The 17,154-nt window shown below is 32.6% G+C and overlaps 1 protein-coding gene across 1 annotated transcript in view; it reads right to left on the bottom strand.

Moving 5' to 3' along the window:
- Positions 1 to 17,154, bottom strand: part of dym (dymeclin) — an 85,008-nt gene that overhangs the window by 65,391 nt on the left and 2,463 nt on the right. The window contains exons 2-7 of the mRNA XM_073824059.1: positions 16,159 to 16,354; positions 12,658 to 12,710; positions 12,258 to 12,351; positions 10,055 to 10,188; positions 7,691 to 7,763; positions 550 to 675 (exon numbers count right to left, since the gene is read on the bottom strand). Of these exons, the coding sequence (XP_073680160.1) occupies positions 550 to 675; positions 7,691 to 7,763; positions 10,055 to 10,188; positions 12,258 to 12,351; positions 12,658 to 12,710; positions 16,159 to 16,298 (620 nt within the window). The 5' untranslated portion in view covers positions 16,299 to 16,354. The remainder of the gene's footprint in view (positions 1 to 549; positions 676 to 7,690; positions 7,764 to 10,054; positions 10,189 to 12,257; positions 12,352 to 12,657; positions 12,711 to 16,158; positions 16,355 to 17,154) is intronic.

The following is a 17,154-nucleotide window of genomic DNA, read 5'->3' as shown; positions in this document are numbered from 1 at the left end:
GTACTTGCGCAGAGTCCATCTCAGTCCTAAAGACACCGGCGAGGTTTGACGAGAGTTCGTTAACGACCTCAGACATGCAAGCTCAGCTGCAGTGGCGAACAGCTAACGAGGGAACTTTAAAAGCTCAGTATCACTGGTGCGATGCAAACGAGCCCTCCGGGTGAACTCAAGCAAAGCTCCAGACGAGAGCATCTGGTGAATTAATGAACACCCTCATCTGCATATGAAATGGCAGCGCTTGACAGTCGTCCTTCTGTTAATGCCGGTCAGGGGCCACAATATCACACTGGGACAAACTTCATAAGAATAAAACACTGCGGTAGGCAATAACTTTTAACTTGTGTTGGCTCTGGTTATCCAGTTAAGAAGTTTATGGTGCATCGCTGGAACTCTGGGAAAATGAAATGAACCTATTCAGGTGTGCAGTATCTGTGGCTTACCATTAGTTTAATTACTAGTCTGTTTTATTATCTGCCGTATAGTCCATTATATGTACATGTAGAGGTTAAAGATATAGATGGTATACATGGTTTGACCCTTCGTTCTCACCATCGTCCTCTGGTCAGGTAGCCGTAAATAAGCCCCTCCCTCAGAACCTCCTTGTGGAAGAGCTGATAGGACAGCAGCACCAGAAGAGTGGTCACAGCTTCAAACAGGATGTTGTAGGTGATGTCACTAAAAAAAAGATACTAGATATAGGATTAATATTATTACAGACATTTATGTAAATGAGCCAATTGCTGATGCAGTTCCTGATACAGTGATTTTACCATGGTTACGAGGGCTTTAACTTTTATAAGATCGTAAATGACACAGATGGTTTAATAAATAAATATATATTTGTGAGAATTTCACTGAAAATTCACAAATCACCCTAAGCAACAAAAAAGCTGAAAAAACTAAATAAAGACAAAATAAATAAATACATCCAAAAATAAAATAAATCAAAACTAAAAAAAATAAAAAATACAAATCAGATAAACTAAACAAAAAACAAATAAATACAAAGCCAAAAAATGCAGAAAAACCAAAGTGAAAACAAAAATCTATAAAAAAGCAAAAAAAAGACAAAATAAAATCAATCAATTCAAAAAACAAAGCCAAAAAGCAAACAAAAAACAGCAGAAAAAAGCACCAAAAAAAAAGACTAAATAAATAAAAAAGCAAACCCCGAAAAAGCCATAAAAAAACTAAATGAGACAAAAAATATTTTTAAAAATCAAACCACAAAAAAATAAAAGAAACCAAAACACAAACCCAAAAAGCCAAAAAACTAAAAGATCAAAATAAAACAAAAAACAAAGCCAAAACCACAAAAAAAAAATAAAAATAAAAAAATTAATACATCAAAACAAACCAAATAAAGCCAAAAACACAAAAAACATTACACAAAACAAGGCCAAAAACAAACAAAACATAAAGGAGAAAAGCAAAATAAAAAAAACAATAGGCTAAAAAACTAAAAATAAATAAATAAAAATATAAATTAAATAAAAAAGCCAAAAAACAAAATAAAGATAAAAAAAAAATTACAAAAAAACTAAAATAAATAAAAATTAAAAACAATTATTCTGCATTACATTTTATGACCATTAATAATGAGATGAAAAATGGTAAAAATATGACCTAGACTAAGAGATCACATAATCTTATCACACCCACAGTATAATGAACTCCTAAAGTGAACTCATTGCCCCGTCTCATTCTCCAAACACACATGCACGCGCTATTATACAACATCAATAGAACAATCTCTCTCTTTTTCTATTGTCCCTCATTTCCTTCCTTCAGATTTCTCACTTCACTTCCACTTCCCAGTGCTGTGATGTCACTTGGCATGATTCCCTTTCACTTTTAGACACACAAACGACCGCACATTCACACAAACGCATGCAGAGTTTCCGACAGGATACTGCTTTTGCAACCGAGACCAACCATACACCACAAACTGGGCCTAACAGCACATTAAATCAAACCTTTTCCAGTATTATTTTAATGCTTTGAACTATTTGGTTGATTAAAACAGAACTTACCATTACGAAACAAGTCAAATGTGCAATTGAAAACAAAAGTACACTATAAAAATTGCAACACATTAACAGCTTTCAGAATCAGATCATTCTGAATTGGAGCCTAGAAGGGCGTTTTCCATATCGAAAATGAGGACTCTTCAAGAGAAACTCTGCAGAATTCTGAGTAATAGATTTAAACAAGGTCCAACGTGCTGAGAGATTACGGCTGAAAAACAAAAGAAAGAACAAAAAGACAAAAAAAAAGACAAAAAAAAAAAAAATAAAAATAATAAAAAAAAAAAAAAATAAATAAATAAATAAAAATCAGAAAACTAAAAAGATTAAAACAAAACAAAAATATAAACAAAGCCAAAAAACAAACATAAAACTAAAGTGAAAACAAAAATCTAAAAAAGCAAAAAGACAAAAAACAGCAGAAAAACAGAAGTAAAAAATCCAAAAAAGCTCAAAAAGAATTAAATAAAAACTCAAACCCCAAAAAACACAAAATCAAAATAAGACAAAAAAAGGCAAAAAAATTTTTTTTAAAACAAAGCCAAAAATCAAAAACCAAACCACAAAAGTAAACAAACAAACAAACAAAACAGAAAAACAAAGCAGAAAAACCAAACAAAATAAGATAAAAAAAAGATTAAAACAAAAGCCAAACAAAAAAACTGCAGAAAAACAAAAGCAAAATGAAGACAAAATAAATCAAAACACCCGAAAAAGCCATAAAACAAAAGACAGAAATTAAAAAAAAAAAAAAAACACAAAAATGAGATAAAATAAAGAAATAGATTTAAACAAGGTCAAACGTGCTAAACCGATGACTTTACTATAAAAAATTTTATAAAAACACTAGGGACGAAGGATGTGAACGATAGGTCTTCCAGTTCTGCAGAAATCTGTATCAAAGTTAATGCTAATTATTACAAAAAAACAATGAAATACAAAACTGTGAGCTTTAAATTCCCATATATAGCATATGGACTTCCTTTATGATGCATTATGATTATTTCCTTCCATTGTATTTATATTTTCATTATATGCATATAAGCATTATCTTTTGTTTTATATAAGAAATAGTGTTTTATGTGCTTGAAATGTCAAGTAAATGTTTTCTGGTTGATTAGAAACATCATCTTGCACAGACTGTACCGTCTCTGCAGCTATTTCATTTCTTGTTATGATCGGTGTGGTAATTTGAGCTACGTTTCACAATATCCTTCACCACAGCGTGATAAGAATCCTGTCTCCGGCCACAGAATCGCTCAAAAACACGTAGGAACCGGCGAGCCGGCGCTCTGAATGTGACCTGCGGCTGACTTCTCTCAGTCAGCACGTAGCAAGGAAACGACACAAACGGCAACAAAAAAAGACAACAGTAGACTGAACTCTGTTACAATGCAACTACGACGCAATGCACTTTCACATGTGAGCCAGCAAAAATAACACGGTGCATTTCAGACACGCTTAAAACTTGCAATCATGTTTACGTGCCGGTCCTCACCTTCTCTGTTAGTTCTCAAGACTTTCTGATTTGCAAATTCAGTCTCTATTTGTCAAGATCGTCTGTTTGCAAATGTTGACTAACACAGATGATTAACACTTTATCATGTTATCTATTATTTTCGAAGTAACATACTGCTTTTTTTTTTTTTACATTACCAAGCCTGCATTTATTTGATACAAAGCACAGCAAAAACAATTAATAATTTTTATGATTCAAAATAACTGTTTTCTATTCGAACATATTTTAAAAAGTAATTTATTCCTTTGATTTTAAAGCTGAATTTTTAGCATCTTTACTCCAGTCCCACGATACTTCAGAAATCATTCTCATATTCTAATTTGCTGCTCAAAAAAACAAACAACAAAAACATTTATCATGTTGAAAACAGCTGAGTAGAATTTTGTCAGGTTTCTTTGTTGAATAAAAAGTTCAGAAGAACAGCATTTATCTGAAATAAAAATCTTTTGTAACATTATAAATGTTTTTATCATCAATTTTGATCAATTTAAACCATCCTTGCTAAATAAAAGTATTAATTTCTAGAATTTCATTCCAAAACCAGCATAAAATGTAAAGCTTTTTATTTCAGATAAATGCTAATCTTTGGATATTTCTATTCAAAGAATCCTGAAAAAATTACCTAAAAACTGTTTTAAATATTGATGTTAATAATAATAATAATAAAATGTTTCTTGAACAGAAAATCCGCAGTAGTGTATACTGGTAGAAAACCTTTCTATTTTAAATAAATGCTGTTCTTTTTAACCTTTTATTGATCAAAGAACCCTGAAAAAAAAAGTATCACAGTTTCCAAATAAAAATTATGCTGATTTATTATCAATGTTGAAAAGTTGTGCTGCTTATCAGAATAATTTCTGAAGGATCATGTGAAAATGCAGCTTTGTATCAAAGGAATAAATTACACTTTAAAATATATTCGCATAGAAAAGAGTTACTTTTGAATTGAAATAATATTTCACAATATTAAATTTTTCTCTGTATTTTTGATCAAATAAATGCCGCCTTGACGATCATAAGAAACGTCTTTAATAAAACAAAAAAATCGTACTTATTCCAAACTTTTGAGTGGCAGTGTAAATAAAATATTGCTAAATATTACCTAAACAAACACATTGTCATTCACCAAATCCACAATATATACTTTTTAATTACATCTCTTATTACATCTCTTTATTTGTCAAGACTGTCTGCATGCAACTGATGTCTGACACAGGTGATAATCCCTTTGTTATCACTTAATTTGGTTATTTTAAAGTAATTTTCTTCTTTAGAATAATGTGGACATGAATCATGCTTAATAAGATCACAAATGTGTATTAATAAGGTAAACAGGGGCAATTTAAGAGCTAACCGCACTCGCACATCATGAGCGTGGCGCAATTCATCTGTCTTTAATACGGTTTTCATTATAGACAGGGTGGAACACAAGGACACTCTAGAACACGATAAACAGATCGACATTCATGAGAGCGGATAAATCAATCTGTCCTTTAAATACATAAAAACACTAGAACTGCGCAGAAGGAGAGCTGAATAATGCAGAACTCCAGTGCCGCTGTGTTTATCTTTGTGTGAAGGGGCGTCACTCAATAAATCATGGCTTCATGCATGAAGGTGTCCTCCACTCAGGTGTGTAAATGACAGCGGGTCACGCAGAGGTCTGACGAGACACATGGGCGCCCAGGGAGTGTGTAAAAACAGATATGACTTTCAAAAAACGAAAAGGGAACATGGAAAAACGGCATTTCAGGACTCTACTGCGTGCGACTCTGAAATATTATTTAGGAACACCAGTGCGACTGACCCGATCAGCGTAGTTACGTTTGTGCTGAGTGGAGCTTGATGATTGACAGCTTTTAATGATTTTTAAGGGAGTTTGTAATTGAGATATTAATTTTACACAAGTTAAACAAACAAGAAGTTAATATTAGGTGACTTACATTGTCTGACTATAATACTATTGCCAGATCTTGCTGCATTTCATCGTCAAAAATACTTTGAAACAAGTCACAACAGAGCCACTGTGCATCTCCATTCATGAATCATTTATGAATGAACATGTTTTTAAATGAATCTATCTGTCAATGATTCAATTTCGAATGAATCAGCCGTTCGAACAAATCAAATGAATGAATGATTCAGTCATTAAATCAGTGACTTGCCGCCACCTACCGGCAGACTTAATTTAATTTTTAAAGTATCTTTTCAGTCATTTAATATATTGAAAATTCTATATTTAAAACATTAATCTAAACATGAATTAATAAATTTAATTGCACTCATACCACCTCTGTAGTACAAATTAATTTTGTTAATACTGATTTAATTTGATTAATGACTTCTTATTCTTAGTTTACTTGTTCTTATTCTGTTGTTTTAATTAGAATTTTTAAAAAATGCTTATAAAATACAATTAAAAAAATTATATAAAAGATGACATACTTTTAATAAAGTTAAAGTATGCCATTACAACGTTAAAAACAAAATTCCCCTGTAAATCACTTTAAGGAGTCAAATATCACCTCCTAATGGGAAGGCAAATTTTTTAATCAGATTTTTTTATTATTGCTCCTGAAATAGACTGTGCACCTACATTTTTTAAGTTAGGAGCACAAGTGCTCGTAAAAGGAAAAGTAAGCATATAGACCTGCATTTATGTTTTGTTTTTCACTCTAAATTGAACATTTTCAGAAGATGTCCTCCACCTCAGTTCATCTAAATGCCGATGAGTTTTTTTCTTAATCAGATTTGGAGAAATGTTGCATTAAATCACTTGATTAAAGGGATAGTTCACCCAAAAATGAAAATTTGATGTGTATCTGCTTACCCCCAGGGCATCTTTGTTTCCTCAGCAGAACACAAACGAAGATTTTTAATGAAAATGTATCATCACGAGCCGCAGGGTGTAATTTGGATTTGTCTGTGCATGTTTTTGTTTACTTTTAAAGGTTTGGTGCCCATCCACATCCATTATTTGGCTGGCAGACTGCACCGGTTTTAATTAAAAATCTTCGTTTGTGTTTTTCTGAGGAAACAAAGTCACCTACATCTTGGATGCCCTGGGGGTAAGCAAATAAACATCAAATTTTCATTTTTGGGTGAACTATCCCTTTAACAACGGATCCTTTGCACTGAATGGGTGCCGTCAGAACGAGAATCCAAACAGCTAATAAAACCATCACAATAATCCACAAGTAATCCACACCACTCCAGTCCATCCGTTAACATCTTGAGAAGCAAAATATGTGTGTTTGTAAGAAACAAATCCATCATTAAGACATTTTTAACTTCTAACTTTTGCTTCAGGCTAAAAAACGAGTCCATAATCCATAAAGCTTCATCTAGTGAAAATGTCCATCCACCTAAATATTTGTTTAAAGCTGTTTTGTTTTCACCGTTCCACCTGTGCAGATTTGTCTCCTGTTTCACATGTTTTAGCTAGAAGCAACTGTCTGAAGTTAAAAATATCTTAATGATGGATTTGTTTCTTACAAACATGCTGCTTTTGGCTTCACAAGATGTTAACTGAAGGACTGGACTGGTTTGGATTACTTGTGGATTAATGTGATGTCTTTATCAGCTGTTTGGACTCTCATTCTGACGGCACCCATTCACTGCAGATGATCCATTGGTGAGCAAATAATGAAATACATCACTTCTCCAAATCTGATGAAGAAACAAACTCATTTGCATCTTAGATAAACTGAGGGGGTTTTAATCAGCTGTTTGGATTCTCATTCTGACGGCAAGTGATGGAAAATGCTACATTTCTCCAAATCTGTTGAAGAAACAAACTCATCTACATTTCATTTTCAGCACATTTTCATTTTTGGCTGAACTACTTCTTTAAGAAGCCGTTTCAAGTTCAAAGTTGTATCCACAACCCTACACTTAACTTCTTGGAACTTTGTGGATGATTGTTTGCAAATTTATTCTTGTGTGTAAATAATGACAGTGACACCTCATTGTTTGAGTCAGAGTTGACCTTCACAGGCTGTACGTGACAGACCCGCCACATATCACGACAATAACACACGCACACCTCCCTTCACACTGAGACATACTTTATCACTTAGTGTTTGCAAGACAGAGAAATTCAAAACGAAACAAAACACAAACACAGTACTTCTTTGGTACTCACAGAAGCGGCACTTCGACAATGAGATGCACCAAATTACAGACCAGCTCCTCCAGAAGATCCTCACAGATGGAGTCTGTAAACACAAACATCACGGTCAAGACAGAGATAGCGCTGTGATATTAATAAAGTCAATATAGTCTGTGAGAAGTTTCTTTAGATATGATGTTTGTTCTGTTTGGTCAGATATTACATTTATGCTCAGCACTGAACGTGGCAGCATTGAGGATTGTGAAAACAAACAACTGAGAAGCTGTCAGGAATGACAGACAGATCAAAAAGCTCTTCTTTTTTGCTATTGCTATTTTTGCTATTAAATTAGGGCTGCAAAATGATTAGTCGTGATTAATCGATTCAAAATTAAAGTTTATGTTTGCATACCATTTGTGTGTACGGTGTATATGTATATATGTAACACTTTTGTATAGTTTATATTATATATAAATATTTTACATATAATCTAACATATTTTTCCTTAATATATACACGTGGGTGTATTTTTATTTACATACACATATAGTATGCAAACAAACTTTTATTTTGAAACAATCTCAACTAATTTTTTTGCAGCCCTAAAATAAATATAATTTAACATAAATAGTAATATATAATGACATAGAATATAATATTATTTATTATTATATTAAAATAATATAATATATAATACAAATAATATTCAAATGTGACCCTGGACCACAAAACCAGTCTAGCCAAGTAGTATTGATATATTTATAGCAATAGCCAAAAATGCATTGTATGGGTTAAAATGATCAGTTTTTAAGCCAAAAATCATTAGGATATTAAGTAAAGATCATGTTCCATGAAGATATTTAGTAAATTTACTACTATAAATATATCAAAACATAATTTTAATTAGTGATATGCATTGTTAAGAACTTCCATCTGGACAAATCAATTTTGATTCAAAAAGCTGTATCCCAGCCAAATACTGTCCTATAATAACAAACCATACATCTACGGTAAGCTTATTTATGATGTATAAATCTCAATTCAATCATAATTTCCAAATTGACCTTTATGATTGGTTTTGTGGTCCAGGGACACAAATAACACTGACGTGTGTCAGGTCTCTTAACCTGGTTGTCTTAATAAGAAAAACATCTACATAAGCGGCAAATTCAAGTGTTATTCACATGTTAAAATGACAAAGTCAGAGTTAGCACTTGTCTGGAATAATAACTAGATTACTTAAAACAAGTCATTATGAAGCTATACTTGTGCACACTGTTGCAGGAGGTTAGTTAAACTTGACAAAACTTTCATACGTTTTTGTTTCACAAATGTATTATCTAACATAAATGAAGAATTGTATTTTTATAAACTAACATTATCATCAGTGTTGGGGAAAGTTACTTTTAAAAGTAATGCATGACAATATTGAGTTGCTTCCTAAAAAAGTAACTAATTACGTTACTTGGTTACTTTTTATGGAAAGTAATGCATTACGTTACTTTTGTGTTACTTTTTAAATCTGGGCGGGGCTTGCTTGCTTGTTTTTAATAGAAAAAGTTTGGCAAATGTTACAAAATTACATTTTTGGCAAATGTAACAGCCTTTTCACACCAAAAGCCTCAGGCTTAGAGAAAAGTAAATTCACGTCTGTACAGTAGACCGCAGAAGAAAAATAAAATCAACTCTTCAGCAATTAAAAGGAAAAAAATTTTGTATGATTTAACATTTCATTATTGCAGGTTTCTGTTGAATTTTGAGGAATACCTGTTTTATATTCCTGTTTTGAGGAATATTGTGTTTTGTAGTGAGTGAGATGAATTAATGCATGTTAATACAATTTATTGGAGAACTAAAGTAACATCTTACTCACAATTTCTCTCAACACAAGGACAGAAGAGCTTTTAATCAATAAATGGGGGGAGAAGTAACAGGCGTTACTTATTTGAAAAAGTAACTCATATTTTTTTGTCAATTAAAAAGTAATGCGTTACTTTACTAGTTACTTGGAAAAGTAACATTCTTACGTAACTTGCGTTACTTGTAACGCATTACCCCAACACTGATCATCAATATTAAAAAATGCTGTAAAAATGTGTGTGTGTGTGTGTGTGTGTGTGTGTGTGTGTGTGTGTGTGTGTGTGTGTGTGTGTCAAGCATTAAAGGAACAGTACACCCAAAAATCAAATCCACATTGGTGTCCACAGGATTCTTTACTGGAAGTGCAACAACTGTTTGGTTCGTCAAAAATCTTCAAAATATCATCTTTTGTGTTCAAAATAAACAAGAAACATATACAGCTCTGAAACAACATGAGGATGAGTAAATAATGGCAAAATGTTCATTTTTGGGCAAACTATTCCTTTAATACAGTGAACCAAGCAGGGTTTGTAATACCGTAGGTTCCCGGCGCCCTCTCCTGGTAGGAGAACTGTAAGTGCAAATCTTCTTCGCTCATCTCCCTGATGAAGACTTTCAGCAAACAGCGCACCAGGAACAAAGCATTATGGGCCTGCCAGATGAACAACTGACTAGAGAGAGAGAAAAAGAGAGAGTCAGAGATAATTACTGACCTACAGCAGCCTGTGAACTGTAGCTGAACATCTCACACACACACCAGGACTTCACCCTGTGGTTCATGTTCAAAACATACACACTGCTTTACCCTGTCAGTGGTTTTGGATCATCCTTTACTGAACCAACCCACAGAGGCTGTCAGACAGCTGTAGCACTTACTATATCATTACAAGCTCACACATTGATCAATAAGGAGAAACAGCTCATATCTATGCATCACATTAGGTTTAGACGTTAGTTTGTTTAAATGTGCAGCTGAAATGGACGCAAATCTTAAATGCAATTCAAATACATAAATCTTAGTTTCAGGCCTTAATGTTTGAGTTTGGATCAGGAGTGTGACTGAGGGTTTGACTTCTGCATAGTTGAGACCGGAGGAGATCGTAAATATTCTCTGAGTATGACGGTTCACATGCGTGCTCTGTAGGAGCGGTGGGTCACTCCCTGCTCTGGATTTATGCTACAGCAACACTTTGAGCACAAACATCAGCTCTGGCAGTGTATGTGACGCTGAGGGCTGCACCGCTGCTATTCCCATGGGAAAATCATATCAGAAAACATCCTAATGTATAGTTGGAGCGGCTAGTGAATGTCACCGAAAGCCTGTGTGGGAAAAGAGGCTTGAAAAGGATACATTTCTCAATTTCACAGACCTCCTGAGCATCTGAGAACCACAAACAAATCTCAATAGCCACTTTCACACACAAAAACTATTATTTTTTTACATTAAGTGGTCAGATTCACTTTTAAAGTGCAGATGTAATATTTTGTATATAAATAACGTATTAAAAAATTAACTGAAATAAAATACAAATACAAAAAATTTGCATTTCTTGTTTGCATTTAGTTTAACTTAACTAAATATTAAAAATGGTATACATGTTTAAGAAAAAAAAAAGACAAAACAAAAAAAATATTTTAAAAAGCTCAAAATATATCTCAATGATACTAAAATTCACTGATCACTAACTACAAAATGTGCTTATTTATTGAAAACTTTAAGCAAAAACATTTTCATGCAGAAATCAATAATTAACTGCTAAATTTAGGACAAAATTTAGAATACAGAAAACAGTCCAAAAGTTACAGTCAAAAATAAAATGGTCACATTCTTTTTAAAAATGTGAAAAAAACTTTTTTTTCACAACTACAAAATGATGTATTGTATGCATATTTGTAAAAACTAAAATGGTCAGATTCACTTTTGCAGATGCAATACATTGTATAGAATTAAAATATATAATCATTGTTAACTTTCAATTCAATAAAAATGAATTTAAATTATATATGAACATTAAAAAAACATACTACAAAATTTGTATTGTAAGCATATAAAATAAAATAAATAAAATAAAATACTAGTTGATACATACAGTCAAACCAAAATTTATATAAAAGGATATATTTCATATTTTAAAACTATAAAAAAAATATATATCTGGCATGTAATTTTTGGTTTGACTGTAAACATGAAATGTGCAAATAAATAAAAAAGGTATAAATCTATAGAATATAATATAATTAAACTGTTTTATATTTCTGGGGTTCTCAGAAGCAGAAGTTGTCATAATTGGGTACATTTCTAAAGTGGTAAATGGAAAATACAATTTTAGGCATTTTTGTGCTCCTTTTTGCCCCAACAGCAAATTAAAAAAGTTAAGATAGCATTTCTATGACTTTCCAAAAGAGGTAAAAAAAAAAAAATGGTTTAAAGTGGTCAGAATAGAGAAAGATGTCAGCAGTTGTTCTAACAAGTTTCTTGTAACGTATTGCCAAGATGATGAAACAAAGTATAGTGTTATAAATGTACATTTAATACTTTAAATGTACAAATTGTACTTGATTCGTGATGTTAAAAATTGTGAAAAACAAATGAGAATCATTATGAATGAGAATCGGTGTTGAGTACTTGAGTTTTCATGCAAGAGATTTTGGATTTCTTCATATTATTCAGCATTTATGAACATTTAAAAATACATACAACTCTTATATGCACACATTATTGAAGACGGCTTTCACTTACTCTTGGCATTCTGTGGAAATCTTCAGTTCTTTGGTTCTGCTGAGAAAAACTCTCACCAACGCCCCGAAATTCCCAGACCTGGGGTTGTTCTGACCTATAAAGGACATAGACAGATGATCAAAAACACAAAACATCGCTTCCCATCTTTAGGGAGCTCATGATAAGAGCTACTTAACCAGATCAACAGAATGATTTCAAACTCAATGAATTACAAACAGTACATGAAAAAAGCAGAGTCGGCTAGGGATCGGTAATCATTTGAATCATGTGGTTTCATGCGCACACAGGGCCTGAAATTACAGGCCTTTATTTCACAAGACAGTGGGTTTGAAATCAGCGCTCGTCGCTTTTTGTACAGACGCTGTAATGAAATGGCAGTAAATTATACAAACACACATACTCAGAGTCTTGGCCAGCGGGATGACAGCCTCCTCCAGGAGTTTAGCATCAGCACTGCAGAAACAGAAACAGAGAGATCAGCATGAGATGGAAGAAATTCACTACCAGCCAAAGGTTTTTGAACAGTAAGCTTTTTAATGATTTTTGAAGTTTTTTTTTTATTTATTTAGTCTCCTCTCCTCACCAAGCCTGCATTTATTTAATCCAAAGTACAGCAAAAACTCTAAAATTCTGAAATATTAATACTATTTAAAAGAACAGTTGTCTATTTTGAATATATTTTAAAATGTAATTTATTCCTATGACCAAACCTGAATTTTCAGCATCATTACTCCAGTCTTCTGTGTCACATTTTAATATGCTGTTTTGCTGTTTAAGAAACATTTTGTTTTATTATTATTAATATTTAAAACAGAACATTTTTTCAGGATTCTTTGATGAATAGAAAGATCAGTTGTTATTATTATTTTGTGTGTGTGTGTGTGTGTGTGTGTGTGTGTGTGTGTGTGTGTGTGTGTGAAAGAAATCAGACAGATCTTCAAAGGTTCTTCTGAACTTTCTATTTATCAAAAAAAAAATCTGCTCAGCTGTTTTCAACATAATAATAAAAATAAATGTTTTTTGAGCAGAAAATTTGAATGGTTTCTGAAGGATCATGTGACTAGAGTAATGATGCTAAAAATTCAGCTTTGAAATCACAGGAATAAATTACATTTTAAAATATATTCAAATAGAAAACAGTTATTTTAAATACTCCGTTTGCTGTACTTTAGGTCAAATAAATGCAGGCTTGGTGAGCAGAAGAGACTTCCTTAAAAAACAGTGTTTACAGTGAATTTCAAGTGCTTAAAGGAACACTCCACTTTTTTTGGAAATAGGCTCATTCTCCAACTCCCCCCAAGTTAATGTTGATTTTTACCGTTTTGAAATCCATTCAGCCGTTCTCCTGTTCTGGCGATATCACTTTTAGCATAGCTTAGCATAGATCATTAAATCCTATTAGACCAATAGCATCACGTTCAAAAATGACCAACGAGTTTCGATATTTGTCCTATTTAAAACTTGACTCTTTTGTAGTTATATCGTGTACTAAGACCGGTGGAAATGCAAAGCTTCAATTTTCTAGGCTGATAAGATTAGGAACTACACTCCCATTCCAGTGTAATAGTCAAGGAAGTTTGCTGCCGTAATAAGGCTGAAGCAGGTTTGCATTTCCACCAGTCTTAGTACACGATATAACTACAAAAGAGTCAAGTTTTAAATAGGACAAATATCGAAACTCGTTGGTCATTTTTGAACGTGATGCTATTGGTCTAATAGGATTTAATGATCTATGCTAAGCTATGCTAAAAGTGATATCACCAGAACAGGAGAACGGCTGAATGGATTTCAAAACGGTAAAAATCAACATATTAACTTGGGGGGAGTTGGAGAATGAGCCTTTTTCCAAAAAAAGTGGAGTGTTCCTTTAAGAGATGCAAGAGTTGCAGTCAAATCAGTGATTAATAAATAAGCTCATAAAGTCATTATTCTAAGTGCAGGTTGCATGCATGCAAAATTTAGGGCACAGATAAATTACTAAAAGTTAAGTGAAAATACTTTACACTGTCTTACTGCAATGAACAAATCAACAATGAAAAAATCAAGTAACAAAACAACAGATGATGTCTAATGCGTCTGTATGATTTTAATAAGACACAGCTGAGAAGGTCAAGAAATCAACATTTTAAAATACATACCTAGTTTTCATGCTACTATATTTGTTAAATATGTTAAACTATTGACAACAGCGTACACATCTAATAGCTCTTAACAACAAAAACATGGGATTTGTGTGAAATGACATGATTGAAGTGACTAATCATATTTAAGCAAACACTGATTAATCCACAACAGAAGTCCTATTGAACATGAACAATTCTATGAAAGCAAGAGATGCCGAAATAGTGTTTGTGATTATCTGTCTCCCTCTGGTGTACGTCTCTCATATAAACCTCGACACTGAGAGAGCTACACCTATGCAGTACTCAGCAATTATATGGACATTCATTTAATATGAAAAAAAGGTTAGCCAATCACAGTGGAGGTCATTTGCATAGTGTTTAATTGTAGGAGAGCAGATAAAACTAAATTATAGGCGTTTTTAAAAATCAGAGAAAAGGTCAAAAGCTACAAAATTGCAGAATATCCAAGAGTGAAAAAAGTGACATAGATGCACATAAATCTAAATATCAGCTTTAATATGTGGATTTACTGGCATTTTTACCATAAGAATATAGGAAACCTCACCCTAGACTTTCTCTACATTCTATCAACAATTAAAAAAAATCCCATCTGTTTCATTAATATTACTTTAATATGAAATAATATTAATATTAATAATATACAAGAAGACAAATAAGAAGAAATATATACTACCAGTCAAAAGTTTTTGGACCGTAAGAGAAGTCATTGATTTGATCCAAAGTACAGAAAAAAACAGTACAATTTTAAAATATGTTGACCATTTAAAATAACTGTGTTCTATTTAAATATATTTCAAAATGCAATTTTTTCCCCCTGTGATTTCAGAGAATTTTTAGCATCACCACTCCAGTCACATGATCCTTCAAAAATCATTATAATATTCAGATTTGCTGCTCAAAAACATTTAATATTACTTTTATTTTGAAAACAGCAGAGTAGTTTTTTTTTTTTTGATAAATAGAAAGTTCAAAAGGACAGCATTTATCGTAAATAGAACTCTTCTGTAACATCGTAAATATCTTATATATCACTTTTGACCAATTTAAAGCATCCTTGCTAAATAAAATTATTCATTTCTATAGTTTCAGGTGTATAATGTTACAAAAGCTTTTGATTTTAGATAAATACTGATCTTTGGATCTTCCCATTCATCAACTAATAATGAAAAAAAATTCTTGAACAGCAAATCAGCATAATAGAATGATTTCTGAAGGATCATGTGACACTGAAGACTGGAGTAATGATGATGAAAAATAATTATTATAGAAAGAATATTTCAAAATTGTACTGTTACTTTGCGAGCAGAAGAAAAAAAGAGATTACATTTTAAACTAACAAACCAATAAGGAAATGTATTACTAAAGCAATTAAACTATTGTACTGTAAATTTATTTTACAGAACAACAGAAAAATTTCAATGCTAATACTTCTGTCTGCCTTCATTTCTTTGCTTTCAAACAATAACCCAGAGAAACCCATAGACCTTTTATTAATAAATTACAAATTTAATTAGGGAACATTTTTGGCACATTACATTTTTAAATATATGAGAAGCAGCATTTACTGTGAATCAGTCAAGTCACTCTATGATACTGAAAATACACATCGTCTGCAACTCCTCACATCTCGCCCACATTAACACAAATGACCTTTTTAGAGGCAAAACAGCATATTTTCACTAAAAGGTGACCGGTTTGCATCTGAACGAATGCAAGTGTACGGTACATCAGTGATGGGGGTCAGAGAAGCATCTCACCTGCAGGTGGGGCTGGTGAAGGTGAATGAGATCAGCTGGTTCCAAAAGGGCTCATTCTCTGATATTGCATCTGGACCAATCAGAGTGCGGATGCTCTGGCTCTCTGACAGGTCGCTCACCTGACTGGTGTTTGCACCCATCGCCCTCAGAAACCTCCAGAGACTCCCTCAGAGCCTCATCTCCAGCCGAACAAAACCTGGGGGATCATAGAAGAAACACAGTTTCATTAGATTTGAATACTATTGGTGAGGCCTCTTTTTTAGTGACCAGAATTCAAATTTAAATGTACACCTGATCAGTACACTAAACTAAACTACTACACTACACATAAACTATACACTTTAGCAAGAGTCAACACACATTAAACGAGTTTGATGGGTAGACACACACCTCTTTGTTAAGCACACACCCTTTCCACACATTACTGACGTGCCATAGTTTCTCATTTCCTGATGTTGAGTGTGAAACTATGTCACAGAAGCTGCCATAAAGCAGGTTTGGTTAAACATCCTGGTTCATATTAAGTCTGTTGTGATCTCAGAAAACAATCTTGACTTACAAGGAAGCTCATCATCCAAACATTATTTATTTACAACAAGAAGAATGTAACCGCCTAATCTGAAAGACAGCATAAGAAAATGTATTTGTGACGACTAACAATTAAGCAACTTTCACTTCAATTCTTATATTGCAATGCATCCAGATCAGAGTTACTCCTATACTGAAAATTAATTTGCAATTACTGTAATTTAAGATTTTATGTACGTATTTTTTTAAACAAAACGGTTAATTAATCAAAAGTGACAGTAAAGACATTTATTATTTATGAATATCACAATTTCCAAAAAATGTGAAAAAGCACAACTGATTTTAACGTTGATCACTATTAGATGTTTCTTGAGCAGCAAATCAGCAGTTTTTAGATGTCTGAAGGATCATGTGTCACTGAGTCTTTTTAATATATCTTAAAATATATTCAAACAGAAAATAGTTTTT

The sequence above is a fragment of the Garra rufa genome, chromosome 19 (assembly GCF_049309525.1).
Source record: "Garra rufa chromosome 19, GarRuf1.0, whole genome shotgun sequence".
Classification (NCBI taxonomy): Eukaryota; Metazoa; Chordata; class Actinopteri; order Cypriniformes; family Cyprinidae; genus Garra; species Garra rufa.
This window is presented reverse-complemented; position numbering and strand designations above follow the sequence as displayed.